Source organism: Antedon bifida, chromosome 11 (genome assembly GCF_963402885.1).
Source record: "Antedon bifida chromosome 11, ecAntBifi1.1, whole genome shotgun sequence".
In the NCBI taxonomy this organism is placed as follows: domain Eukaryota; kingdom Metazoa; phylum Echinodermata; class Crinoidea; order Comatulida; family Antedonidae; genus Antedon; species Antedon bifida.
The window spans coordinates 1,828,976-1,852,731 of NC_136236.1; the positions used below are offsets into that span (position 1 = coordinate 1,828,976).

Sequence of the window (23,756 nt, forward strand, 5' to 3'; positions counted from 1 at the left end):
ATCATAGCGCCCTCTAACGATCTAACATTTTTGTTTGTTTGTTGTTAAATTTAGCAGCAGACGAGTAAAGATGGAAACATGTGTCAGTGTTTCTGATGTCTTAAAATGTACATTTTCGTCGTGGTATTACGATTTCGAACACCTAACTATACCAAGGTGTTTAACCTATATTTTTGTTATAATAAGTATAATTATGAATGACATTTTTTAGGATAAAAAGCTAGTTAGCCTCCTGCTAGACATCGCTAGGCCTAGCTAGATTTAGAGCCAGTCTGACTGAATGAGTCAGGCCACTCTCTAGCGTAGACTAGGCGGCAGGCCTAGGCTAGGCCTAGATGCCGCTAAAATGGTAGGCTAGGCCTAGCAAAGGCTTGATAGTTCAGGCCCAGATAACTAGCCCTACCCTCGGGCTACTAAAGCATAGAAGTTAGTGTACTAACCATATAGGCCCCTACTACTACTAACTAGTACTACTAGTAGTACTAGGCCTAGCTAGGGCCTAGTATAAATTAGTAGTACTTAGTGGGCTGCTAATTCATACATTGAATTTTGACCTTTTTTTATAGCAAAATCTTGATTTTACCTCCTGAAGTAACAACCTATTTATTGGCTGATGGAATTGTTTTGCCAGATGATGAGGGTCAAAGTAACCGGTGAGTTTCTTATAACAAAAATGTATAATACCTTTTTGAAATTGCTTGGAAATAATAAACAAATTAAAATGCCCTAATTTTCCCAAGCTTAATGTTTTTTTTTCCTTTTTATTTTCTGACAGAACTAATGATGAAGATGAGGTAAAGTACATTAATTTGCTTTTTATACAGTTATATTCATAAATCAATCAACTTTTATAATGTAATTATTTTTAATTAATTCATCACGAAGCAGGTGCATCAGAGATTACATGTAACAGTAGTTCGAGACAATTTACTGACAGTGATATTTATTGTAAAGTATTGTAATTGTACAAATGACGTTTTCATTTCTAATACAATAATACCTGTTTGTATCTTGCAGGAAGATAATTGGACAGATGAGTCTGAAGAAACTCCGGTATCTATATTGCTTAATTACACAGTATACAGTATATGTGTATGAAGCAAAAGATTCACTGATTTATTGCAAATAGAAAAAGAGTATGGTATCGTTAAATGACAATAATGTATCAGAACATTGTCAATAATGAATTCATTATAATCTCATGATAGTCATTTGTTAGAGTTGCCTTACTCATGCGTAAATCTCTTTAAATCAACCAAATCTAAATTTTACATGAGGTACCTCTAAAAATCTAGACAGTCAAGGAAAATAAGAGCAAAACAACAAAGAATCTTTATTCACTGTTATTCAATTATTACAATCAATACATTTTTTTTGTTGGACAGCCACCCCAGTTTGTGGAATTTGAAGCATTGGTAAAAGAAGCAATAGAAGATCTTGATGGATGTGTGTTTCCTAAACTGAATTGGAGTGCTCCGAAAGTAAGCATGGTTTACCTTTAAATTATATGTAGATATCATCACCATGGAATCTTTAATTTAATATTTAACTTAGCAAATCTGAGATTTTCAGCTAAACTGATTTTTTCACATTTTTTTAAATTTAGCATTGGCATCTACTTACTTCCAGGGTCAAATGTCAATTCTAATAATTTACTGGTCTAGATGTATTATTTTAGTCTAGTTATCTGAAATATTTAAGCCCACCTACATCAGTGTGATTAAAAAAAATTGTGTTTATCTTTTATGTTTAGGACGCCTCATGGATTGCATTTGGTAATACTTTAAAATGTAAAAGCTTAAATGAAATTCTACTTCTGTTGAAAAGCTCTGATTTCATCACACATGATCTAACAAGACCGTAAGTTAAAAGAAAAACATACAATCCTTTCCTTTCTACAATTTTTGCCAGCACCAGACATACTTAGTATGAACTATACAACACTTTACAGACTTCAATGACAAAAAAGTTTTTTCTTTTTTGGTAGATTTGATTGTTGCCATGACAATGAAACTCACACTGATTCTGTGCAATATGAGGTAATTTAGTATTATCTTTTAGTCGATTTTTAATATTTTTATTTTAAATACGTTTATAATTCTTTATATACAAACAAATCAGGCAAAGAACCTATGTTTTTCAGTTAGTTTTAAGAAAATGGTACAGTTTAGCCCAGTCCATGGAGTTCAGGGTGTTTGTAAAACAAGGAGCAATTGTTGGTAAGTGTATTAAACTTTTTTAAGTAGAAAACCTTCCTGCCTATGAATTTCAATTAAATTTAAACTTCTTTTTCAAAAAAAAAAACCAAGCACAATGTGTTGATACAGTTTTCAAATAAAAAAAAATCATTTATTTAATAATCGTTTAATGGAAATGATGTCATAATTTTGTCTTAAAGGTATATCACAAAGAGATTTCACTAACTACTTCCCAGAACTTCACAACATTGCTGCCAGACTACCACGTGAAATCCAACAATTTCACTCCAGACACATAACAGCACAATGTAATCTTCAAAATTGTAAGAATTTTTTGTATTATTGTTTTAAAATTTTCTATCAGTTCCTTTCACTTGAATTTAAATGTCATTGAATTGATTGTGTATGCAATTTCTTAGCCTGCTACAGTCTTCATCTGCTGGCTTATTACCGACCAGACTTAGACTCATTACTCAAAGTGGTCCCGATGAATGCCTTCATTCAAACGCATCTCGATTGGTGGCTGTTAGAAAGCCGGTTGACTGTTGCTCACATTCATTAGTTCCTCTATTTTTTTCTATTTTCCTTCATATTTCATTAGTTCCTCTCTCATACTTATTATGTTATCTTACAGATGTCTTTGATGTTTATAGGAAAGCCACAGTAAGTTTTTTCAATAATTGTTTATGTGACTTATGCATCCATGTCACATTACTAAAACAGGTCAGTCTTTTAAACAAGACATTCTTGACTGACTTACAGTATTGTAAATTATTGTTTTTTTTGATCAGAAAATTAAATGTTTAATTTAATATGATTTTATGAATTATATTTATTTCAGAATAATTATCTGCTGATTGACTTCAATCCATTTGGTGAAGTTTGCGATAGTTTACTGTTTACTTGGGAAGAACTAAGGAACCGGCAACCAGGTGACATGCAGGTAAGGTGACTCTGAATTCAAGTACCATCAAAAAAGAATAGTATTGTATTATTGTCTTCACTATTTTATAATTGTCACTGTCATCATCATTTACATAAGTACAGTCTTTACTTTATCATTAAGTTGAGTGAATGTTTAATTTGTTGAGTTTGAGTGAGTGTTTAATATTTGTGGCTTTCACAAAAAATTATTCTCTTGTAGGAAGATATATTTCGCTATGTTACACATCAAGAAGGTGTGAAACCAAACCCATACAGCCAGTACAGTGTTCCAACAGACATCATTGACATAGCCTCTGGATCTGATCCTCAAAAACTGTTTGACTTTTTAAAAATCGTAAGATTTGTTTTGCTCATTCGATTTTATTTTATCTTTTTAAGCAATTTTTTTATTTTATTTAATTCGTACACATTCACGCCAATTTACATGTTGGATAGACTATAATTTATCATTTTTGTGGTGTAGAGAGTGAAGTTGAAAGAGTCATGATTTACAATAGGAGCAAACACATTAACCACCAAATTTCAGCTCCACTAACTACGTTCTTATTTTGTTTTTAGCCTTTTAAAAAAAAAAAAGATTTTTATCTTTGTCCTTCGTATTAATAAAGTTCTGAATGGAGATTAAACAAATTGAATTTTTGCAGGAGGCTGAAAGACAAGGACGAGAAGATGAAAATAAAGAAAATACAGAGGAGGCAGAAAGATGACAATAGAGAAAGTACAGAGATGAGGTAGAAAGATGAACTTATTTCACTTTTCAATGATGTTAATTTTGGCGTTTCCAAGTCAGAGGCATTCAATGATGGGACAATGTTAAGGGGATATTCACAGATATTGTATATCTGTATGTATGTATAAAAGCCGCTCCATAATAATATATCTGGTTTCTAGAAAATCTGAAATGTTTTTAGTTGTGAAAAAAAAGAATTGTGGGCTGTTTGATCCTTAAGGGAAGTGTGGTTGTGGGAGCATCTCCGATTTTCACACACTTATTTCTGTTGCTGGCAATCTCACGCAAATGAATTAAGTCGTTTAAATTACTTAACTTAAAATTTCTGATAAATAGATACTATCTACTAAAGTACTATCATACATTCAGGAGAGTATCTTGCACTGTCTAAACTAAGTCTAACTATATTTTAAATATAATCCACAGTTTCTACATATAAATTAAACAATAAGAAATAAAATCACTTGATATTTATTAAAATTATAACGGCCATTCATTTAATATAAACATATAAAAGTATGAAACACAAAGTATATTAAAATGGTGGGAATTAATTATGATAATTTAAAAAAATTTAAATTATAATTTCACATCTGTTTAACTTCATAAAAATTTACAACAAAAATGGTAATTATTATTATTATTATTATTGGAATATTAATTAATATAGCGAGAATATTTTACTTTTATAGCTCTCAGCTTTGAATACAAACAAACGTTTAAGTACAAAAATATATTCTAAATCCACAACCTTATCATTTTGATCTTAAAAACTGAATATTTTTTTTCTAAAAATGAAATAATGTCTATGACAAAAACCAGTAGATACACTGATTATGACAGGTGTGTTTCTGTCAATTCGGCTGTTCCTTTTGACCCATGTTGGTAGTTTCACTTTGTGAACTGAAAAATAAAATAAAAGCATATAATTAATAATATAATAATAATTTAATTATGATACATGGGTTGTTCACCAATAGTAGTGGCCTTCATGCTACAGTATTCAACCCATTTTAGCAAATATCATACATACCAAATGGTTATTAGATAAATATATCAGTTAATTAAAAACAATTTACAATATTAAAATAAAGTTTCATTACAATTACAGTAAACTAAACTATAACAGGAAAAACAAAATAAAGTTTTAAATGTTTATATGAACAAAAAAAGTAATGATACAAATAATGAATTCATTCATTTATAACATTTATTTACAAACAAATGCAATGACGTTAAACAATGCAATGCATAAAAGCAAACACACACATTATCTTCCTTGGCAAGGTGAGGTAAAACATAAATTATACATTTAAAATAATTATAAAAACATATTTATTATGTAGTAGTACTATTGCAGCATTTAAAATACTGTATTAAAAAAAACATGGGTTGTGTTTGGAACAAATGATGAGCTAAAAAAACGTGAATTATTTGATAGGGGTGGTTAATACAGTTAATAAATTCATAAAACATGCAAACAGAAATTGTGTACAACAATAATAATAAGATATGAGTCTACCTACTGTAAGAGAAGGTATCATGTTTTCTGTGGACAGATAATGCAATAGTAAATAAAGGCTTTCAACATCTTGACAAATATTTCAAATACAGAAATTAAAAACAAACAAATAAATCCTTCAATTTTTCAAAATTTGGTATTAACTTTATAAATTAATATAGAAACCATTTGTTTCTCAATGCACTACCAGACTGCGATACTAGATTTTGAGCCGTACGCGCAGAATGACTTTCTTATCGGATAGCTGTGTAGCCTAGTGGCTCATCGTGGAAAATGAAATGGTGTTGATATCAGTTAAAAATAAGAAAATTTTGCAACAAAATCACTTTCTAAATATTTTGTTTTGTCAATTTGAATGCCACTTGCAATTTATTTTATTGACTGCAATAATATTAGGCTGAGTTTCTAGATGTTTTTTTTATGTTGTATTTCTGAATAAAGATACCTGATAGGTAATTAATACAACACTGTTATGTAAGACAAATTTGATACTGTCAACTCTGCCAAATTCATCTTTACTATGTTGGACTAGTTGATGGTAAGACAATAAATGCACCTACTGTACTCACCATACTTTAGTTTGTTGCTTACTAAGTTGTTGTTCTTTAAGCTTAAAACGTGTATAAAGTATAATACCAGACAATGTCATACAAACACCAACAACTTGATTTGCACGAAGAGGATCTTGGAAAAGGAAGAACCCACCAAGCAACGTAAGACAAAATTTGAAATGGCCAACCATGTTGTATCTGAAGGTAAACTAGTTAAGAAATAATGTACATTGAGTTGTGTTTAAGATTATGTAGTTTTATATAACTACTAAATCATTGGTCCTTAGTGCCTTTCAATAAGGCATTGCAGAACATTTTTTTGTCATGTTGTGTACAGCGCACTCTCAAAGGACACCCTCTAGCACCTAGGTGTACAGCGCACTCTCAAAGGACACCCTCTAGCACCTAGGTGTACATCGCACTCTCAAAGGACACCCTCTAGAGACGTAAAGGATACGTGACTGGTGATGTATTACCAATGATCCAAAATATTGATAAGTTTACAGAGAAAGCTACAGTTGCTGATGCCAACATTGTAATCTGAAAATAAATCAAATGAAAATTTATTTTATACATAGCAATTTGAATTACTGGCCAGTAAGAAATACACATGTTCGTAAATTACACAAAATCTTGATGATGTAGCACTTACTATAGCACCAGATGGCCATGGTTGGAAAATTCCACCTTCACCAAAAACAGGTTCAAAATATGGTATGATACATAAAATGAGAACCGACGATATTGGCGCTTGGTAGTACAACAGCTGCATCGAATTCACCTGAAATTCTTTCTGCTTTGTTGAAACCCACTGCAAATATAAATAGAAGATAACATTTTGTTAGGTTTACTTTTTCTTAAAGTATGTACAAATAGTTTATTATTATTACATTTTTTTGTTTTTAATTTTTTATCTCATACGCATTCAACAGCTAGTAACTCGCCAATTACAGGATGGATAAACTATTTAATAATTTATCTTGGTTATAAACTGAAAGTTGAAAGAGTTGTGAGTTACAACCCTGGCACTATGTCAGGATTGAACCCCGGACCTTGGGATTGGAAGGCAAGCACGTTAACCACCAAGCTACAGCTCCACTACAAGCTACACTACAAGCTACACATATTAAATAATTGTTGATAATCATGAGTATTTTAATGGTGTTTGAAATGTAATGTTCTTACCACTTGATATAAAGAAGTAACAAGCACACCAAGAGTGGCATATACCGTACCAGTTACATTAAACTTGACATCATAATATGAATTTAAGATAACACCGACAGTTATTGGTATCTGCAAAAATAAAAATAATTATTAATTTTGCTTGGTAAAAACAAATGAGTGATGAATGAAGACCAAGAAGAAGTATATTTTAACTTGATTAATAATTGTTATTTTGAGAACTTACTAATGTTAGTTTGATCTTAGTTGAATAATGCTGGTTATAAAAACATGATTGTATGATTAAAATACACGGAGTTGTCATCGCTTTGGCCAACTGGTAAGTGCCTACAGTATTATTTTGCAGCGACAAATTCGTAAACACAACAAAGCCGCAGAACGTCAAGCTTAACGGGAGGACGCTCATGATTGGTAAAGATTTTGGCGAGAAAATGTTGAGATGGCGACAGATGTGCAGGCCCAGCGACGTCATCATGAAGTGAATGCACGTTAGCGTGATGTTGGGGAAGCCATAGTTGACGTACAGCCATTTGTTGAGAAAGACAATGGTGACAGATGAGCAGAGGTTGATGCCCAAACAGAGGCTGATAAATGGGTTACTTGGTCCAGCTTTCTCCATATTGTACGGTTTTTATCTGAAAACAAAAAATAAGACAATTAAAAATATGAAATAATAAAAAATAGTAATGAAAAATAAAACAAAACAGTCAATAAATTGCACAATGCATTTTAAGGAAAAGGAATATCTAGGTCTAGGATCGGCCTAGGCCTACAACTGTGAAATGTATCAACTCATCGTACGGGGCAAAGAGGCTCCTCTTCAACTTGAAATCTCGCGATGATGCCCAACTTATGTGGGCCTACCTTTTAGGCGTGCAAGTTAACAATTGGTTAGTTCAAATCGTTTCTTTATAATGCTGACCTGTACACACTCGACTTAATTCTTTATGTACTTACATTTGCATCAGAATACACTATAGAAATAAGATATTACTTGTCAAATAAACTACATTATTTGGGCGTCGCGCAGAAAGTGTGTCGTGTTTGTTTTGAAACGTTAACGTGTGCGGATGTCACAACTTTTGAAACTTGCGGTTCTACTCGGTGTATATGTTTATTAACATTTAGTAAGTTTCATTATTTACTTTTTACCTGAAACTGTTCGCCTATGAAAGGCAATAGTGGCAATTTAAACCGCAAGCATCGTACGAGAATAATATTCACATATTGGCTATTTTCAAACAAGAATATTATAGCTAAAGTGCTTTTTGTATAGGTAAAAACTGCCGTGTTCAATAGATTATTTATTCGCCTAAAGATTTACACAGAGCATAGAGTAAAAATAATTTGGACTCCATGGCGTTGCATACTTTCCGTGCGTTTTCTGACGTTGAGGTCGCTGTGCAACTATGGCAACTGACAACTTAAGTACGGTGCTTAAACTGACAAAAGAGGTGTGTTTTGGAGCTTTTTCTTTTAATGTTACCGACGCTTGTACGTAACATACGATGCTAGAAGGTAATGCATTATTTTAGTACTCAGATAGACTTATGAAAGTGAAATATTTGTAGCAATTAACAGCAGAACACTAGCTAGTTAGTAGCCTAAATAGTTTTTACTCAGACTTATTTTTAGTAACTGGTTGGTTTTAGTCATGACAGTGAGTGACTTGAGCAATTACTGCAGCTCCTCTTACTACAGCTCCTCTTACTACAGTACTCTATGCATATAAGGTCATTTTTACCTTAGAGATATTAGACGAGGCATGCTAATGAGTTATAACTTGTAGGAGCTGCTTTTTCACTTAAAGTGTTAAATAAGTTTGTAATAGTTTTGACATATTAATTGATGTAATGATGTTCCTTTTGACAAAATAGCCAATATTCTAAAGTGTTTTTCCTCTTGTTTATGCTCAATGGCCACAATTGAATTTTTTTTATTATCAATCAATTTCACTTTTCAGATTGAAAACAAGAAGATCTTATTGTGTCGAGGAGAATGGATCCTTCAGCTAATGACAATAATGTTGATATCAATGCCCGCAAGGGCACTGATGAGGCTAATGATACTGAATTCATTAACCAACCAGATATCAGTAAAGAGGTCAGCAATCTGCAACTGAATACCAACCAGGTCAGCGATCAGCAACTGAATACCAACAATTCGCAACCAGATATCAGCAACCAGGTCAGCAATCCACAATTAAATAGCAGCAACCAGGTCAGCAATCCACAACCAGATACCAGAAAAGAGGTCAGCAATCTGCAACTAAATACCAGTAAAGAAGTCAGCAATCTGCAAGTGGATACCAACCAGGTCAGCAATCTGCAAGTGGATACCAACCAGGTCAGCAATCTGCAACTAGATATCAGCAACCAGGTAAACAAACAGCAACCAGATCAACAAGATGATGAGGCAGTACCTCATAAACAGTATACACCTCAACAACAAGAAAACCTTAAGTCTACTAATGTGGACAATCTGCAAACTCTTGAATTAAGCAATCTTAAATCTGAAAATTCAGCATCGGATCATGAGCAATCAGAACATAATTCGGACACAGATATTCAACAAAACAACTCGCAAACAAATGTCAAGCTTCAAGAAAGTCATCCAAAAATATCTGACAACCAACTAAAGAGTCCAACATCAAACAGTAGCGAGATATCGAACACCCAACCAAATAGTCCAACACCAAACAGCCAGTCAGACAGTCTGGAAAAGATCAAACCACAAGAGCATCAACAAATGTAAGTAGCCCAACCAAGAAATGAATAACAGTACTCACCATTGTAAACATTGTACACAGTTTATTACCACTTAATGTTCATTTTGTGTCTCTTTTCAGAGAAAATGAAACAAATGCATTGTTGGTACCAAGTAAAAAACAAAAAGTCAGTGTCCAAGAAACAGGAATGGTCACTGACAAAGAAACACAAATGGTCACTGATCAAGAAACACAAATGGTCACTGACCAAGAAACACAAATGGTCACTGACAAACAGACACAAATGGTCACTGACCAAGAAACACAAATGGTCACTGACCAAGAAACACAAATGGTCACTGACAAACAGACACAAATGGTCACTGACCAAGAGAGTGACCAAATTGTTAAAGAACCAGAACAAACATCTTCCAAAGAAGATGACAAAGATGAAGGAAAAATAATTGAAAGTAGAAAAGAAAATGAAGGGAAAAAGGAACATAAAATTGAAGAAGCGGTGAAGATGAAAGATGGGAGTTCTGCAAATGTGGAAAAGAGAAAACATTTTAACAGAAATGTGCTTGTACAAAGAAACCAAAGGTTTGTAAATTAAATGTATTGAATAATAATACAGTACTGCAATTCTGTTGATGATTTTAAAATTTAAAAACACTTGTTTTAGTTTTTGGCCACAGATAATCCACTTCAAATATGTATTTACAGCATAATGTGCGTCTCTATTTGTACTATTATTCAGTTAATATCGTGGCTTTTCACCCAAGACAACATACAATGTAGAGCACAAAATTGTTACATTTAAACAATTTAATGTATGTTTCTTTCTACAGAAGTCTATCATCTGACTTTTTTATAATTGAAGAATGTGAAGATGCATCTAGAATACTACATGAAACAAATGATAGGCTGATTAAAGACATAGAACTAGCAAGACGGACAACGCATAAGCTATCACAAGCATTTGATCATAGGATAGTAAAGGGTAATTCTACTTTACAAAAATCAATGTTATGATAAAAAAAAATGAGTATGGCTATTTTATTCTACTCTATTTTTCGGCCTTATCTTTTGAAAGTTGCAGGTTTGCTACAAATTGCACTCCTAGCACATTGTTGTGCTGTTTCTGTCTTGGTGTGTAGAAGTTTACCAAATTTAAGTGCTCGGTAAATTGCACTCACTAAAGGCATTGATAGTTAAAAGAATAATGATTAATTTTATGTCATAGCTCAAAAAAGAATTGAAGATCTTGAACGAGAATTGCAGATTACCTTTGACACTGCTGTTCATTTTGAAGCACTTTACGAAGAAATGAAGCGTGACCGTGAAACAAACCAAAAAACTTGGTAAGTGAAAGACATTTTACCAGCACTATAACTAGTTCTAGGGAAATGACCCGGAAGGAACCTAGTCAAGGGAACCCAACACAATACAAAGTTACACGTCCTGAAGTTTATTTTCTTATGAGATGGGATTAAGTATTTTTAGCATTTTTCATTATTTATTTATTTATGTTTTTTCTTTTTTCTTTTCAGTCTTCCAAAATCACCTACCACCATTCCAAAACCGCAAGAGATTGATGTAAAATATTTGGTAAGTTTATTGAAATCAATTTCTCCAATAACAATTAGGAGTGCATTTTGCTCTTCAAGTTGGTTCTTTTTAGGTCACCTAAGTTTATATATTTTTACAAGCTGAATTGAGACATGGCTGTCATTTCTCAGCCATATATCTTTAAACCCCTCTCTTTTAACTTATGTTGTTTTATGTTAAATTTCTAATTAACTTGAATATTGGTATTAGGGTTTGGTTGAGGAGAACAAGTGTCTGAAAGAAGAATTAAGAAAACTAAAAGAAGAAAACAAGATAATGAAAACAAGAACACACGAGTCATTTATTGATGCTCAACATCACAAGGTATACAAACTAAATCTTATTTACAATTCTCAGAACTGCATTAAATGATTTCAAAGTTATTGACTCTGTACAAGTAGTTTTTCCCATTCATTTTCCATATTTCTTTTTTAAATTGATTTAAATGCAGAGTGTTATAGGATCATGGGTTAGAAGCTGAGTTAAACATGCTTGCTTACCAGTATTTGGGTCCCTGGTTCAATTCCTGCTACGGTTCTAGGATCTTTTCATGACCACTACCCAAGTGAACCTCCTAGTAATTCTTAATTTAGAAATCACAGGTTCATACCCTGCAAGCTATGTTCTTGCATGTGAAGTAAAGGAACATAATATAATTAATCAAACTATTATATTTGTTTCCTTAGAAACATCTTTCTGTGTGCTACAGTGACAGAGAAGCATTACAAAAAAAATTGCACAAGCAACAACAGCAGGTAAACATTCCTATTATTCTGTTCAGTATTTATTTAAGTTTGCATGTTGAATAGACTATAGTAGAGTCGTGTTTGTGGTACACCATGTGTTTAGATCCAGCCTTACGTTATTAACATGTCTAGTTAATAATTAAAGTTGCTAATTGGAATTACAGCCTCAGTATGACATCACAACAATAATGCATTAAAAATGTATTTATGTTTTTTACACTGTGCCTACACATTCAAATGAGTGCTTCCTGTTCTATTAATTTTTAAACAGAATGGTGAATATGAGGAAATCTGTGAGAATGAGAAAAACGCATCCCAACTGAGATTCAAACCCAGAATCTTCTGCTTCATATGCAGACATTCTATCATTAGACCACTTGAGCTTTCATGATGGTTCAAATTGATTAATACTTTTCTATTGTTACAGAATAAACAACTGAATCAGTCAATGACAAAACAAGCCAGTCATTGGATTAAAAACAAACAACAAGAACGTAAATTGGACAGAGAAAGACAATACCAACGAACAATCTCCCCCGTCTCACCGACAGGAGGTCAAGCAAGGTGGAGGTCAACTAATGTTAGAAATGTTGATAAGCCTCGCAATATACCTGTTCATAGTTGGGCTTCTGAAAATCCACTGAAGGCATCTTAAGAATAAGAAGAAGAGTTGCCGACCAGATTCGTGTTGCCTGCCACTCCAGAGGCCTGGGTTCGAATCATACTTAGGCCTATGTTTGTCTTCCAACAAGAATTATTCATTATTTTCATGATGTAAGCAATGTGTTGCTTTTTTTTGTGCAAAAAAATGTGCAATTATTATTTTTTTCTTCTTCTTCTTCTTCTTCTTTTATAATTGTTAAATCCCAATAAAAAATCGCTTTTGACATTGTGTTTAAACTTGGTTTTATTTTGTTGTTTGAGACTATTACAATATTAGTATCAATGTAACAGTGTCGTCTGTTGGTGATATTTTACTGACTGCCTTTTTGTACTCTTTTATTTGATTTGATTACTAGTGCTAAATATGTATTTACTTTTTGCAATTTTGTGAGTAGTTTATTATCATCTGCTGCTTTTACGGATTTTTTCGAAAGCATTTCCAACTTTCGTAAGTCCTTGATTGACTTTTTGTTATACTGTACATTTGAAGTTTATATTGATATTCTATATTGTTTTTTATGGTATCAATCCTGTTATGGGCGACTTTGGTGTTTGCTGGATGATGTTGAAATAAAAACGTAATAACTCAGAAACGTCGTTTTGTATAATGTGAACACAGGTTGTATGAGGTCATACCGCCTACGTCCGTCTTCTTATCAGATTGTCTATACACTAGATAAGAGACAAATAATTACACAGAGGTATCCAGCCAGCCAACCTACCAGATTTATTAAACGGAACTAAAATAAGTGGGAGTCGACAGAAATATAATATTTATACTTCTAAAGAGGTGTTCATTGTAAGCTAAGCGAGACATTTTACAGAAATCAATAATGTTAGCCGTATCGTCCGACGCAGAGGTTGAACCAACCAATCAGATTGCTCACAGGTGTATTGACAGACGATAAACGATACACCATAAAACACAGCAATATCCTATTGTTATTTAATCGTTAATAACCATATGGACTTTTGAATCGAACGTCAAGTCAACCGAAAGCGGTATGCATAGTTCAAGAGCAACAGGTACAAAAACAACAAAATCCTGTTTACGTATGAAAACACCGGAGATAATTGATTACTGAATCGAAAAATGATTTTGGGTGGACTTGATTTTAAGGAATTCGTTGAAAATCTCTAAAACCTTCTATATTACGCATTTGTAAGTGAATTATTAACTGAGAAAATGAATGGTTATTAGTCTCATTTTGAGGCCGTGTGTCCCACAGTACTTTTGATTTTACAACGAAGGACAGTTTGTGATCGTAATGGCTATTTCAAAACCAAGTACCTGTCTCAAGATAACAGGATTTTTAATCGCTCTTTTACTTTCTCGGACATTAGTGACAATTATAGTATCATTCGTACCTCAATGGTTCCCGATTGCAGAATGCTTGGACAATGACAACACGACAAGTTGCTTACATAGGGATAGCGAAGAGGCTGAAGAAGAGCTTTTTATCAGTATACTGTACGCAACATCACAGCTCACAACATTGATTGTTAGCCCTATGATTGGAGTCCTGGTTGATAGTGTTGGATTTGATGTACCGATATTAGTAGGGATACTATGCCTCTTTGCTACATCGCTAACATTCGCTTTTGCTAACAGTATCAATTTATTTATCTTAGCTAGAATATTTCACGGTGTCGGTGCGTCGTTTGTATTCATTGCCGGAACAGGCTTGGTTTCCTGTTCAAACTATTCACCTCAGACTGTTAATAATATTTATACGTTAGAATGGTTAATTTACGGGTTTGATGTGTTTGGTCCTGTGTACGGTGGCATTGCTGTTTCTCTTTTTGGTCAACAGAGAACATTCTCTATATTAGCGTTTACATTGATTGGTAATTTATGTATATTTGTAGCTGGGATGATAATATCTGACCCGGATGTGAGTGAAAATAAACTTAAAGAGGCAGATAGTAGTAATACAACAACGTACACTCAACAAGGATTTAAAGGTTTGGTCAAAAATTCATACATCACTTTTTCGGCAATTCTTGTGGCCGTCGCGGTAATCCCAAAAGCGTTCCTTGATCCCGTTCTACCGGTTTGGATGTCACGTGATTTTGGTTCGGATAGTTGGCAGATAGCAATGATCTACTTTCCTCAGTGGATATGTTTTGAACTTGCAATCATTTTCAGTGCTTTTATTATGAAAAAAATGAACAATAAAATGTGGTTTGTTATGTTTATTAATTTGCTACTGATTGCCGCCTTCTCGATGTTATTATTCATGGTGTCGGCAGAATGGGCAATAGCCATTCCAACATCGTTGTTAAGCTTCTCAACAACTGTAGTACGATTTCTTATATTCTCAGTCATGGCGTTTTTATCCCGTCAGATATTTCCTCTTGATGTCGGCCGTATATTTGCCATTTACGACTTCTTTACGATACTTCCTTTCGCGGTTGGACCGTTGATATCTCTTCTCATCTACGAATACGCTGGTATATTTTGGCTTGGTTTTACGATGACCGTTGTTAGTTTGTGTGCCTCGCCCTTATCATTCATTTATCGGTATGTCTTTGATGTCGAGGTGGACAGTGAACGAGAACGGTTGTCAATTAGCCCAACTCATGAACCACAGTACACGACAACAACCGTTCACCAACAAGACATGTTATCAGATAAATAGTATTTTAGTCTTGGCTACGTACTGGTGAACATCCTTGCCTATCAATTCTAGATTGTCCCAGTACCACGAGTTTTCTTGTGGTCTCCAAGACAACATCAAATAAATTGTATTTGTAGTCTTGGCTACGTACTGGTGAACATCCTTGCCTACCAATTCTAGATTGTCCCAGTACCACGAGTTTTCTTGTGGTCTCCAAGACAACATCAAATAAATTGTATTTGTAGTCTTGGCTACGTACTGGTGAACATCCTTGCCTACCAATTATAGATTATCCCAGTTCCACTAATGTTTTTGTGGTCTCCAAGAATGTATCAAATAATTGGCCAATTCCAGATTGTGACAGTTCCACGAGTTTTATTGTGGTCTCCAAGAATGTATCAAATAATTGGCCAATTTCAGATTGTATTGTGGTCTCCAAGACATCATCAAATATATAGTATTTTAAATCTTGACTACATAACTGGTGTACTTGCCTACAAATTCCAGATTGCGACAGTTCCATGAGTTGTATTGTGGTCTCCTGTCTCCAAGAACATGACTTTATTTAATATTATCATGTGTGCAATTTACTTCCATCACCGTATTTTTGTTGTTTGTGATATAAACCGAACTAAACTGAATATTTAATTTACATAGTATAAGATAAATTTATATAATAATAATTATTATTTTAATCTCACCATAATTATGATGAACCAGCTGCGCGTAAACGGCTGTTTTTCCTTTCACATAATAAATAATAATTAAGCTATTGTTAAGTAAATATATTTTGAACAATAAAAACTGAGGATTTAATCTTTGTCGGATCCGTACGTAACATCTGTTTATATTACGTACAGTGGTAATTGGTATTGCTTTTCATGAACAATAGTGATATTTATTTTATTCCATTTCAAGCACGTATGACAAAATAAAGATGAGTAACATTGTAAAGACTAAGAAGAAATGTAACAGGGGCAACCACAAAACAAGCAAAAAAGCTTTTACAAAAATAGTGGTGCTCCTAAAAAAGAAAAACATATATATTAACTGGGAAAACTGAGAAATTCGGATTTAGTCCTTTCCGTACCCACGACAGCCAGCAGTACAGTGCCTGCCCAGATATATCAACACACCGGGACACGATCCGAATATTTTTTCTTCTTTTTTTTTCTTGCACTGGGACAAACGGCTTTACGTCCATTGTGTAAATAATACCCTCCTTTGTTGCGTATCGTCATATTCTCACAAGAATATTTACCCAAATATGGTATGTTAGTTTAAACGTACATTCATAAAATATTGTACACGTATGTGTTCATAATATATTACACATTTATTCAAACGTTATTATTATTATTATTGACTGTTTCACTCTTCTATTTCGAAAGAATACGTTGGTTTGTGAAAGACTTGATATCTGAGGTATCTGGTTGTTGCAATCCATTCATGCCTTTTGACGGGCAAATAGGCATTAATTCTAATAGTGACGTTGCCCACAGGATCACTAACAACGCGATGATCTGGAAGGCTGAACAGATCAGGAACATCTCATGGTACGTTCCAAACACGCTGTACGAATGACCTGAAATAAATATAAGCATAGTCTTCATCAGAAACATTGATAGAAGAATATTTTTTATTTTTAATTTGTCATTTTCTGCTTTTCATTATTAATACGATAATAGTTATCGTCGTCACCATTACGGTTGTAGTCACCGACATCATGTCGTCCGTCATTATCTTACCGTCATCGCGGTCGAACCCTCGTCATCACATAACCATCGTCACCTTACCGTCGTCGTCATCGAACTATCGTCATCACACAGCCGTCACCATCTTAACGTCGTCGTCATCGAATCCTCGACATCACACAGCCGTCGTCATCTTACCGTCGTCGTCATCGAACATTCATCATCATATCCTAACCGTCGTCATTTTATTCATGACCGAGTCTCGTGTCGCATTACCTGATGTAATGATAATACTTGTTTAAAAATGTATAAATAAAAAGAATTACCGTATAAAAACACAAGAACAAAGGAAAAGAGTCCCCAGCACGTCATCACCCAGCCATACGTCATCGGCAACAACTTCGTTCCAGATATTTGTCTGAGAATGACAGCAACGTACGGAACCATACATCCAGACGACATACCATCAAACATAACAGCAGCTAGAAACCAGCCATACTGATAGGTAATAGCGAGTACCATGTGACTGAACGCGTTCGAACTTAAACCAATGAAAAACATTGTCATTGGAGTTACAAGTTCTTTGACGTCACACGCAATCAGCAGTCCTCTACCAATGAGACTAGAGATTGCGTTGACGTAATAACCAATCTCGGCAGCAGTCTGGTTGATTCCTAAACTTCTGGCATGAGGAGAAATGTAGGGAATAACTGAAATATAACCGCCATATCCAAGAGCTAGTACTGTGATAAACGAAAACATCCCCGTGGTTTTCTTCATTTCTGTGTATTCACTTGCTGAAGATAATTTCTGAATAATACAGAGAGTGGAACAGGAGACGTCTTGTTTGCTCTTTTCCACTACTGTGAATCCGTCCTCTTCAAACACAGTGAGGCTTCCAACGTATGTCCGCGCAGACTCTAACCGATTGTGGAGTACGTCACAGAATACGGCCACGAAGCATACATTTAACATCATTAGACAAGACAACAAAAGATATCCACCACGCACTCCGAACAATTCAATTAAGGCCTAAAAATGATAAAACTGCCTGTTATACTTTATCAATTTATGGACACCGAAAGTGCTCGATTCCTTGACTACATAAGCAGAGCAAAGGAGCTTAGCCCCTTTTTTACCTTATAGGCCAATTCGTTAGTGATACAACATTGATGATGAATTTGTGATTATTGATAATGAGAGTGGTGTCAAAACAAGTAAGGTCGATTTACACAGACGAGTGGTAACAGTAACCGTGTCCCACGTAGAATCTGTATCTATCCTGAGCGGAAATTGTCATAAGGAATAACATAGATTCTATATTTGTATTACCGTTACCGCTCGATCGTCTGTGTAAATTGGCCTGTATGATTAATTATGACACTAATGAGTGATGATAATAACGGGGCTTACCTCTGTCAATATCGGAGAAGCCAGTTTGCCAAACGGAAGGCCGGCTGTAGTAATTGCCAATACAACACCGTAATGATCCCGATAGAAATAACCAAGTGATACAATAGTGGCATTCACACACATACTTTGACCAAATCCTGTCAAAAAAATTTTACAAAACTTGAAAACATTTAGTACAGTGTTCATATTTTTTTCAAACGTTACCATTTTGTTTGATTTTGAATGTTTTGTTTTGGCGTCCCTGACACAAGCTTTTGCTTTTTTGGTGACGCCACCATTTTGGAAATAAATGTTGATTTTGATTGATTTGATTGATTGATAACCCGCGCTCGGGTTTTATCATATTGTATGCCTACTGTCGGTAACATTCGCAATGTTCTTTACCATGAATTCGACGGTGATGCAACAGATACAATTGCCGCCGCGCGCGCGCACAAACTATTATAATTTGTCATGATTTAAAATAAAACGTTATATAATTTAAACAAATTTAAATGTTATTGGTTCTTACCTAATACGACTATTAAAGCTATGTACATCTGCGTCATGTTAGTCGAGAGAAGAACAAACAGCATTCCAAAAAATAATACGATTCCACTCGCCATCATGGTTCTTGAAAATCCAAGTCTGTTAACAATAGCACCAGCGAAAATTCCTGTTCAAATATAACAATTTTGCTTACATATTTGTTATACTTTGTACACAATATTATCTTCCTATAGCAGCAATTTGTTATAAATTATCTGCGCAAAATGAATTGATTACTAAACTACATAATTCTTATTTTTATACTTTGTACACAATATTATTTTCCTAATCATGGTTATAACATTTATTATTATCCTATTCTGCGCACAAATAAATTTATTAAAAACCATCTTACCGAATATGTTGAACGACGAGTAAGCGAATCCATTCGCCCAAACCAATCGAGTATTCCACGAGTCATACTCGTCCACTAAAGACACGTCGGAGGATTCGAACCCAAGAAGTCGAGGTAAAAACACACAGAATGATTCCAAACCTATCGAGATAAATGTAAACGATAAACATGTACCGATAATTATCACCACGTATAACAGTTTGTTCACAGGAACGCAAACCATTTTGATATTGTCGTCAACCTTCTTACAATCTAATGTAGGTCTAAATACAATATATACTGCACCGATTGCTTTTGTGTTTTGTTACGTTAATTCAATATTATTGCATTATATAAATAATGCTAAGACAATTGTGAATTAATATTAATTAATTCGTTTTTTTTATTGTTAAGCTTCAGTTTGCTAAACAATGCAGATAAAATATTTTTATGGCATTTTCCCTTTATGATGATAATAAATAAAATCCGATCGCAGTTAATGCTGAAGCTTAGATTTGCACTGTCCAACATTATATGGTTTGCAATATATTACTACAAAATATATTTTAATTAAGTCAATATTTAAACGCGCATTTTATTTGAAATATTTCATATATATTGTTTATACTTTTCTCTAGTATTCGAAATTAATTGGTGTTCTTTGTCGTGGCCATGACTTTTTAATGACAACAAAGATGTTATGAATCGTATCATTCTAATTAAGATACATTATTTGTGAATAATAATACTACAGCATAATATAGGGGAAAAACAAATCTATGACCTACAATTTAAACAGAAATAGTGATATCAAAGTAATTCTTTTTTGTTACAATAGAGAGGGCGTCCTTTATTTACAAACAAAAATAATGCAACGTAGTACAAGCGCACGGAAAACGTCAAGATGTCGTATGTGAGTGGAGGTAAGTACAATTAAATCGAATATTATGTGAATTTTATTGTTTATTTGTGTCTTCCTATGCAGTTTCCTGTTAGAATAATGGTGTATAAAAGTCATATGTGCATTATAAATAAGTAAAATTATGTATATTGTTTTTTAATGTAATGATAAGCTAGGCCAAAATTATACTTTGCTGAAGCGATGGAAATTCTAGTATGCAACCGGACATGATTGCACCGTCTTTTATTATTGTGTTCCTTAGAGTCGTTTCGTCCCGATTTTGTTTCATTCTTTCGTTCTAATTTTAATAAAGAAAAACAATATATTTTGGTTAGGTATGCCTAATTCCTATTCAACATTAGCTATATTTATATAATTTAGTCGCCTTTCAAAAACCACTGCCCGCCTTCTTCGGTCTCCTGTTCGCTCACCATGTCTACATTTGCATATCCACTGGCACTGTTAATTTGCATAACATTAACAACTTCTATGTGACTTTTTTCTAGGTAATGTTGTGGATGCAAAGTCACCATGGAGGCTTTCATTCATTCCAGATCTATTTTGGGGAATTGTCAACTTTTTTTCATTATTGTAAGTAACTATTATACAAATAATGAATGTTTATGAGTGTGATGGTACCAATAATTTCATGAGGTAAAAGATGAACAGTTATATTTTCACAAAGCGAAGTCGATTGAAAATAAAATCTTTCAGCTTTCACTGAATTAAATTATTTCTACCATAGCACAAATGCGAGAAGGTTTAATAGTACTGTACCGTCTATTGAACGCCATGTGACCCACAATCGTCCAATCAAATAACAGACAATTATTTAGGTATTAGATAAAATAATATATGAAAAAAAAGAAGAGTTATTGTGTAGGATACTGATAGATTATTTCGCTATATGTTTTCATTCTCTTTCTTTTTTTTTTACAGCTTTCGTACTATGTTTTCTGTAAGTATTTTCATTCAATATATATTTGTTTTTTTAATGTTTATATTAAAGACAGTTTTCTGTTTTCTAATCTAATCATATTATTTTTTATAAACACTGTGTGGCAAATATTTCCACATTTTTTAGCCAAATTAAAAAACGATAAAATAAAAATATAAACTGTTTAAATGGTATGACAACATGACAAAGCTGAGTTTTATATTGTTTTGTTCAGACGTAATTAAAAACATAAATTAAATTGCTACTGAGTGAAAATGTAGGTCGTAATCAGCCGGCGCCTCACTCATTGTCCAGTCTACCAAATAGCTAGCGTGCCGGTCTGCCGAAAAGCTAGCGTGCCAGTCTGCCGAATGGCTAGCTTGCGTAGTGTACAGTAATAATAATACCTGTTTTGTATTGCAGCCTGGTTTAACAAGTAAAGGAACTGGATATACTTCAGATTATAGAGTCAGTAATAATGGACGTGGGTAAGTTGTAATCTAATTTAATTTTGTAATTAACTTTGTTATGTTCACCCTCTTTGTCTAGCAAAGTACCTGCTACTTCCTTGCATCTAGTCATCTGTGCAATCTCAGTGGTCTGGTGTTTTGACCGTCAGTTTAGTCGTCTGAAAGTCATGGGTTCAAATTATTAAATTCCACCAATTTTTTCAAAAGTATTCTTAAATGTGTTTGAATATCTGAATAATGAACGAAACCTTTTGACACAAAATTTGTTACAACAAAACGTCATTGTCATCATTAATCAGTGCTATTGTACAGCATATATTATATATTATGTAAATTTTATCTCTTCATCATGAGAATAAAATGCCTTGAAAAATGGTCAGTACTGTATCTATCTAAAGTACTCACATACTTAATTTTCTACTCTTTAGACCACCGGGCCCACCTCCTAGAGGTCCACGCAGAAGGATGGGAGGATTTGGAGGAAGACAATCAGGGCCAAGTGCACCACCTCCAGCAGGTGGTGGATGAGGAAGGTAAAAACTTCTATTCTTTTAAGCCTATTTGTTTAGGTATAAGCTTGTGCACATACATTATGATCCTATTGAGTAATATGTCTTGTAGTCATTAGAATAACTTATCTGTTTATGTTTTGTATTTATTGTTTACTTCTGGCTCTTAAAAATATTTTTTCCTCCTGAAAAAATATTTTTTTTAAATGTTTTTGTTGAATATGCCATTTTAATGTCACATAATTTGTTTTTCTAGGTAAATGCTTGCTCATGTAGAGTAAGCTACTGGTTATGTAAACACATCAAGCACAAAAGAACATCTAAGCACAGCTAATCATCTAAGCACTCTGCTAAATCAAATACAAGCTCGTACTAACTTATTCTGTCATTCATCATCTGTATTAAATTATTAAGCCTGGTTCCCACTAGGACGCAATGCAAGGTGACCAAGCACAAATAGTCCATGTGATTAATCAAATTACTAGTGGGAACCAGGCTTTAATGCTAATGAGTATTTTTTTAACCTTTTAAAACATTTAAACTGTTGTTGTTCAAATAGCAAACCACCCAGTTTGAGTTTTGACTGTAATTTTCATATAAATACCCAATTTCATTCGTCTCAGCAACACTTTTAAACTTTGTAACTGGAGGTTATTCGAGCAAGAACAGTTTAAATGTACTAATTATTAAACATAAATAATTAATAATAATCAAAATTTAGTGTTTGTAATAAAATTTATATAGGTGCTTTGATTGTTTATCATAACCTTTGACCTTGTTGTTGCTACAGTATGATGTAACCTGCTGATAATGACGTTTGATTGGCCAGCCTACAATAAGTAGGACCAATTAAATTGATGAATAAAAGACAACAAGAGTCTCTTTACTTTCTTATTATTTTCTAATTACTAAATAGATTAGGTCGTCACTACATGCTAAGTTTAGGCCTATGTAGATAAGGGAATTGAGTATAATTTCATTAAAAATATGGATATATCTATTTTATTTATTATTGTTTGTTACAAAAAGAATGACAAAGTGTGAATAAATAATGTTGTTAGGGTTTGTAAATATTAGATAATAAACAGTAACTATTAATGATATTGCGGTTATTTTTTTAATGATAACCCAACATTGTTTTTTTGTGTTTCATTGATCCCTGTATTTGAGATTATCGCCATGACAAAACAAAAAAATCATAGATTAATACTTTTTAATTATCTTCCAAATTAGGTAGTTGTGTGCACTTAAACATGTATTTAATGCCTGGATGTGTACAATTTTCATCCAGGCATTTTTTGCGCAAAAAGTATGCAAAAATATTCCCACATATATATGCGAAAATAAAGTAAAGTAGCCTGCGTCCACGTAGCCCCAAGTACAAATAGCCTATGTCCAAGTAGCCTGCGTCCACGTAGCCCCAAGTACAAATAGCCTATGTCCAAGTAGCCTGCGTCCACGTAGCCCCAAGTACAAAATTATTCCCACATATAT

The 23,756-nt window shown here is 33.5% G+C and overlaps 6 protein-coding genes across 11 annotated transcripts; 4 read left to right on the plus strand and 2 right to left on the minus strand.

Moving 5' to 3' along the window:
• Nucleotides 1–61: 61 nt before the first annotated feature.
• On the plus strand, nucleotides 62–6,058 carry LOC144856312 (translation initiation factor eIF2 assembly protein-like). The gene is made up of 13 exons (XM_078714271.1): nucleotides 62–156; nucleotides 567–653; nucleotides 776–794; nucleotides 1,018–1,053; nucleotides 1,386–1,481; nucleotides 1,754–1,860; nucleotides 1,988–2,039; nucleotides 2,144–2,219; nucleotides 2,399–2,521; nucleotides 2,833–2,861; nucleotides 3,040–3,141; nucleotides 3,343–3,477; nucleotides 3,788–6,058. Exons 1-13 carry the CDS (start codon nucleotides 71–73, stop codon nucleotides 3,848–3,850), a joined length of 1,011 nt encoding a protein of 336 aa, XP_078570397.1. The 5' UTR covers nucleotides 62–70; the 3' UTR covers nucleotides 3,851–6,058.
• On the minus strand, nucleotides 4,639–8,224 carry LOC144856313 (solute carrier family 35 member E3-like). 2 transcript variants are annotated; one of them, XM_078714273.1, is made up of 8 exons: nucleotides 8,089–8,224; nucleotides 7,358–7,766; nucleotides 7,132–7,242; nucleotides 6,599–6,757; nucleotides 6,404–6,486; nucleotides 5,965–6,144; nucleotides 5,400–5,422; nucleotides 4,659–4,776 (listed from the first exon to the last, which is right to left on the minus strand). In XM_078714273.1, coding segments are annotated over exons 2-7 (927 nt in total). In that variant the 5' UTR covers nucleotides 7,751–7,766; nucleotides 8,089–8,224; the 3' UTR covers nucleotides 4,659–4,776; nucleotides 5,400–5,421. The 2 variants fall into 2 exon arrangements, with proteins under 2 accessions (XP_078570398.1, XP_078570399.1); XM_078714272.1 differs by lacking the exon at nucleotides 5,400–5,422 and having other exon boundaries at nucleotides 4,639–4,776.
• On the plus strand, nucleotides 6,020–23,361 carry LOC144856314 (selenoprotein K-like). The gene is made up of 7 exons (XM_078714274.1): nucleotides 6,020–6,150; nucleotides 20,284–20,368; nucleotides 20,853–20,937; nucleotides 21,286–21,304; nucleotides 21,707–21,771; nucleotides 22,182–22,286; nucleotides 22,519–23,361. The coding sequence occupies exons 2-6, from the start codon at nucleotides 20,350–20,352 to the stop codon at nucleotides 22,279–22,281; spliced, it is 288 nt and encodes a 95-aa protein (XP_078570400.1). The 5' UTR covers nucleotides 6,020–6,150; nucleotides 20,284–20,349; the 3' UTR covers nucleotides 22,282–22,286; nucleotides 22,519–23,361.
• Nucleotides 8,205–13,079, plus strand: LOC144856310 (uncharacterized). 5 transcript variants are annotated; one of them, XM_078714267.1, is made up of 10 exons: nucleotides 8,205–8,649; nucleotides 9,095–9,417; nucleotides 9,448–9,881; nucleotides 9,980–10,438; nucleotides 10,687–10,838; nucleotides 11,082–11,199; nucleotides 11,389–11,446; nucleotides 11,657–11,770; nucleotides 12,133–12,201; nucleotides 12,620–13,079. In XM_078714267.1, the coding sequence occupies exons 2-10, from the start codon at nucleotides 9,130–9,132 to the stop codon at nucleotides 12,845–12,847; spliced, it is 1,920 nt and encodes a 639-aa protein (XP_078570393.1). In that variant the 5' UTR covers nucleotides 8,205–8,649; nucleotides 9,095–9,129; the 3' UTR covers nucleotides 12,848–13,079. The 5 variants fall into 5 exon arrangements, with proteins under 5 accessions (XP_078570393.1, XP_078570392.1, XP_078570395.1 ...); XM_078714269.1 differs by having other exon boundaries at nucleotides 8,207–8,649; nucleotides 9,095–9,264; nucleotides 9,385–9,881; XM_078714268.1 differs by having other exon boundaries at nucleotides 8,207–8,649; nucleotides 9,095–9,234; nucleotides 9,352–9,881.
• On the plus strand, nucleotides 13,839–16,316 carry LOC144855663 (vesicular acetylcholine transporter-like). Its single transcript, XM_078713576.1, has 3 exons — nucleotides 13,839–15,518; nucleotides 15,628–15,711; nucleotides 15,935–16,316. Exon 1 carries the CDS (start codon nucleotides 14,124–14,126, stop codon nucleotides 15,495–15,497), a length of 1,374 nt encoding a protein of 457 aa, XP_078569702.1. The 5' UTR covers nucleotides 13,839–14,123; the 3' UTR covers nucleotides 15,498–15,518; nucleotides 15,628–15,711; nucleotides 15,935–16,316.
• Nucleotides 16,702–19,689, minus strand: LOC144856174 (monocarboxylate transporter 13-like). The gene is made up of 5 exons (XM_078714131.1): nucleotides 19,467–19,689; nucleotides 19,095–19,238; nucleotides 18,584–18,720; nucleotides 17,497–18,202; nucleotides 16,702–17,061 (listed from the first exon to the last, which is right to left on the minus strand). Exons 1-5 carry the CDS (start codon nucleotides 19,687–19,689, stop codon nucleotides 16,856–16,858), a joined length of 1,416 nt encoding a protein of 471 aa, XP_078570257.1. The 3' UTR covers nucleotides 16,702–16,855.
• Nucleotides 23,362–23,756: the final 395 nt, after the last annotated feature.

Bases quoted from the DNA above. Each gene is read 5' to 3' on its own strand.
- LOC144856312 (XM_078714271.1), top strand. From the start codon at position 71: ATGGAAACATGTGTCAGTGTTTCTGATGTCTTAAAATGTACATTTTCG. The intron at 2,220-2,398 runs GTAAGTGTATTA...TTTGTCTTAAAG, and splicing joins AAAACAAGGAGCAATTGTTG to GTATATCACAAAGAGATTTC. The intron at 2,862-3,039 runs GTAAGTTTTTTC...TATTTATTTCAG, and splicing joins ATGTTTATAGGAAAGCCACA to AATAATTATCTGCTGATTGA.
- LOC144856313 (XM_078714272.1), bottom strand. From the start codon at position 7,750: ATGGAGAAAGCTGGACCAAGTAACCCATTTATCAGCCTCTGTTTGGGC. The intron at 6,145-6,403 runs GTATCCTTTACG...GTTTACCTTCAG, and splicing joins GGTAATACATCACCAGTCAC to ATACAACATGGTTGGCCATT. The intron at 4,777-5,964 runs GTGAGTACAGTA...TTTATTTTTCAG, and splicing joins AAGCAACAAACTAAAGTATG to TTCACAAAGTGAAACTACCA.
- LOC144856310 (XM_078714266.1), top strand. From the start codon at position 9,130: ATGGATCCTTCAGCTAATGACAATAATGTTGATATCAATGCCCGCAAG. The intron at 10,439-10,686 runs GTTTGTAAATTA...TTCTTTCTACAG, and splicing joins CTTGTACAAAGAAACCAAAG to AAGTCTATCATCTGACTTTT. The intron at 11,771-12,132 runs GTATACAAACTA...TTGTTTCCTTAG, and splicing joins TTGATGCTCAACATCACAAG to AAACATCTTTCTGTGTGCTA.
- LOC144855663 (XM_078713576.1), top strand. From the start codon at position 14,124: ATGGCTATTTCAAAACCAAGTACCTGTCTCAAGATAACAGGATTTTTA.
- LOC144856174 (XM_078714131.1), bottom strand. From the start codon at position 19,689: ATGGTTTGCGTTCCTGTGAACAAACTGTTATACGTGGTGATAATTATC. The intron at 19,239-19,466 runs GTAAGATGGTTT...ATATTTGAACAG, and splicing joins CTCGTCGTTCAACATATTCG to GAATTTTCGCTGGTGCTATT. The intron at 18,721-19,094 runs GTAAGAACCAAT...TTTTTTTGACAG, and splicing joins AGCTTTAATAGTCGTATTAG to GATTTGGTCAAAGTATGTGT.
- LOC144856314 (XM_078714274.1), top strand. The intron at 21,772-22,181 runs GTAAGTTGTAAT...TCTACTCTTTAG, and splicing joins GTCAGTAATAATGGACGTGG to ACCACCGGGCCCACCTCCTA.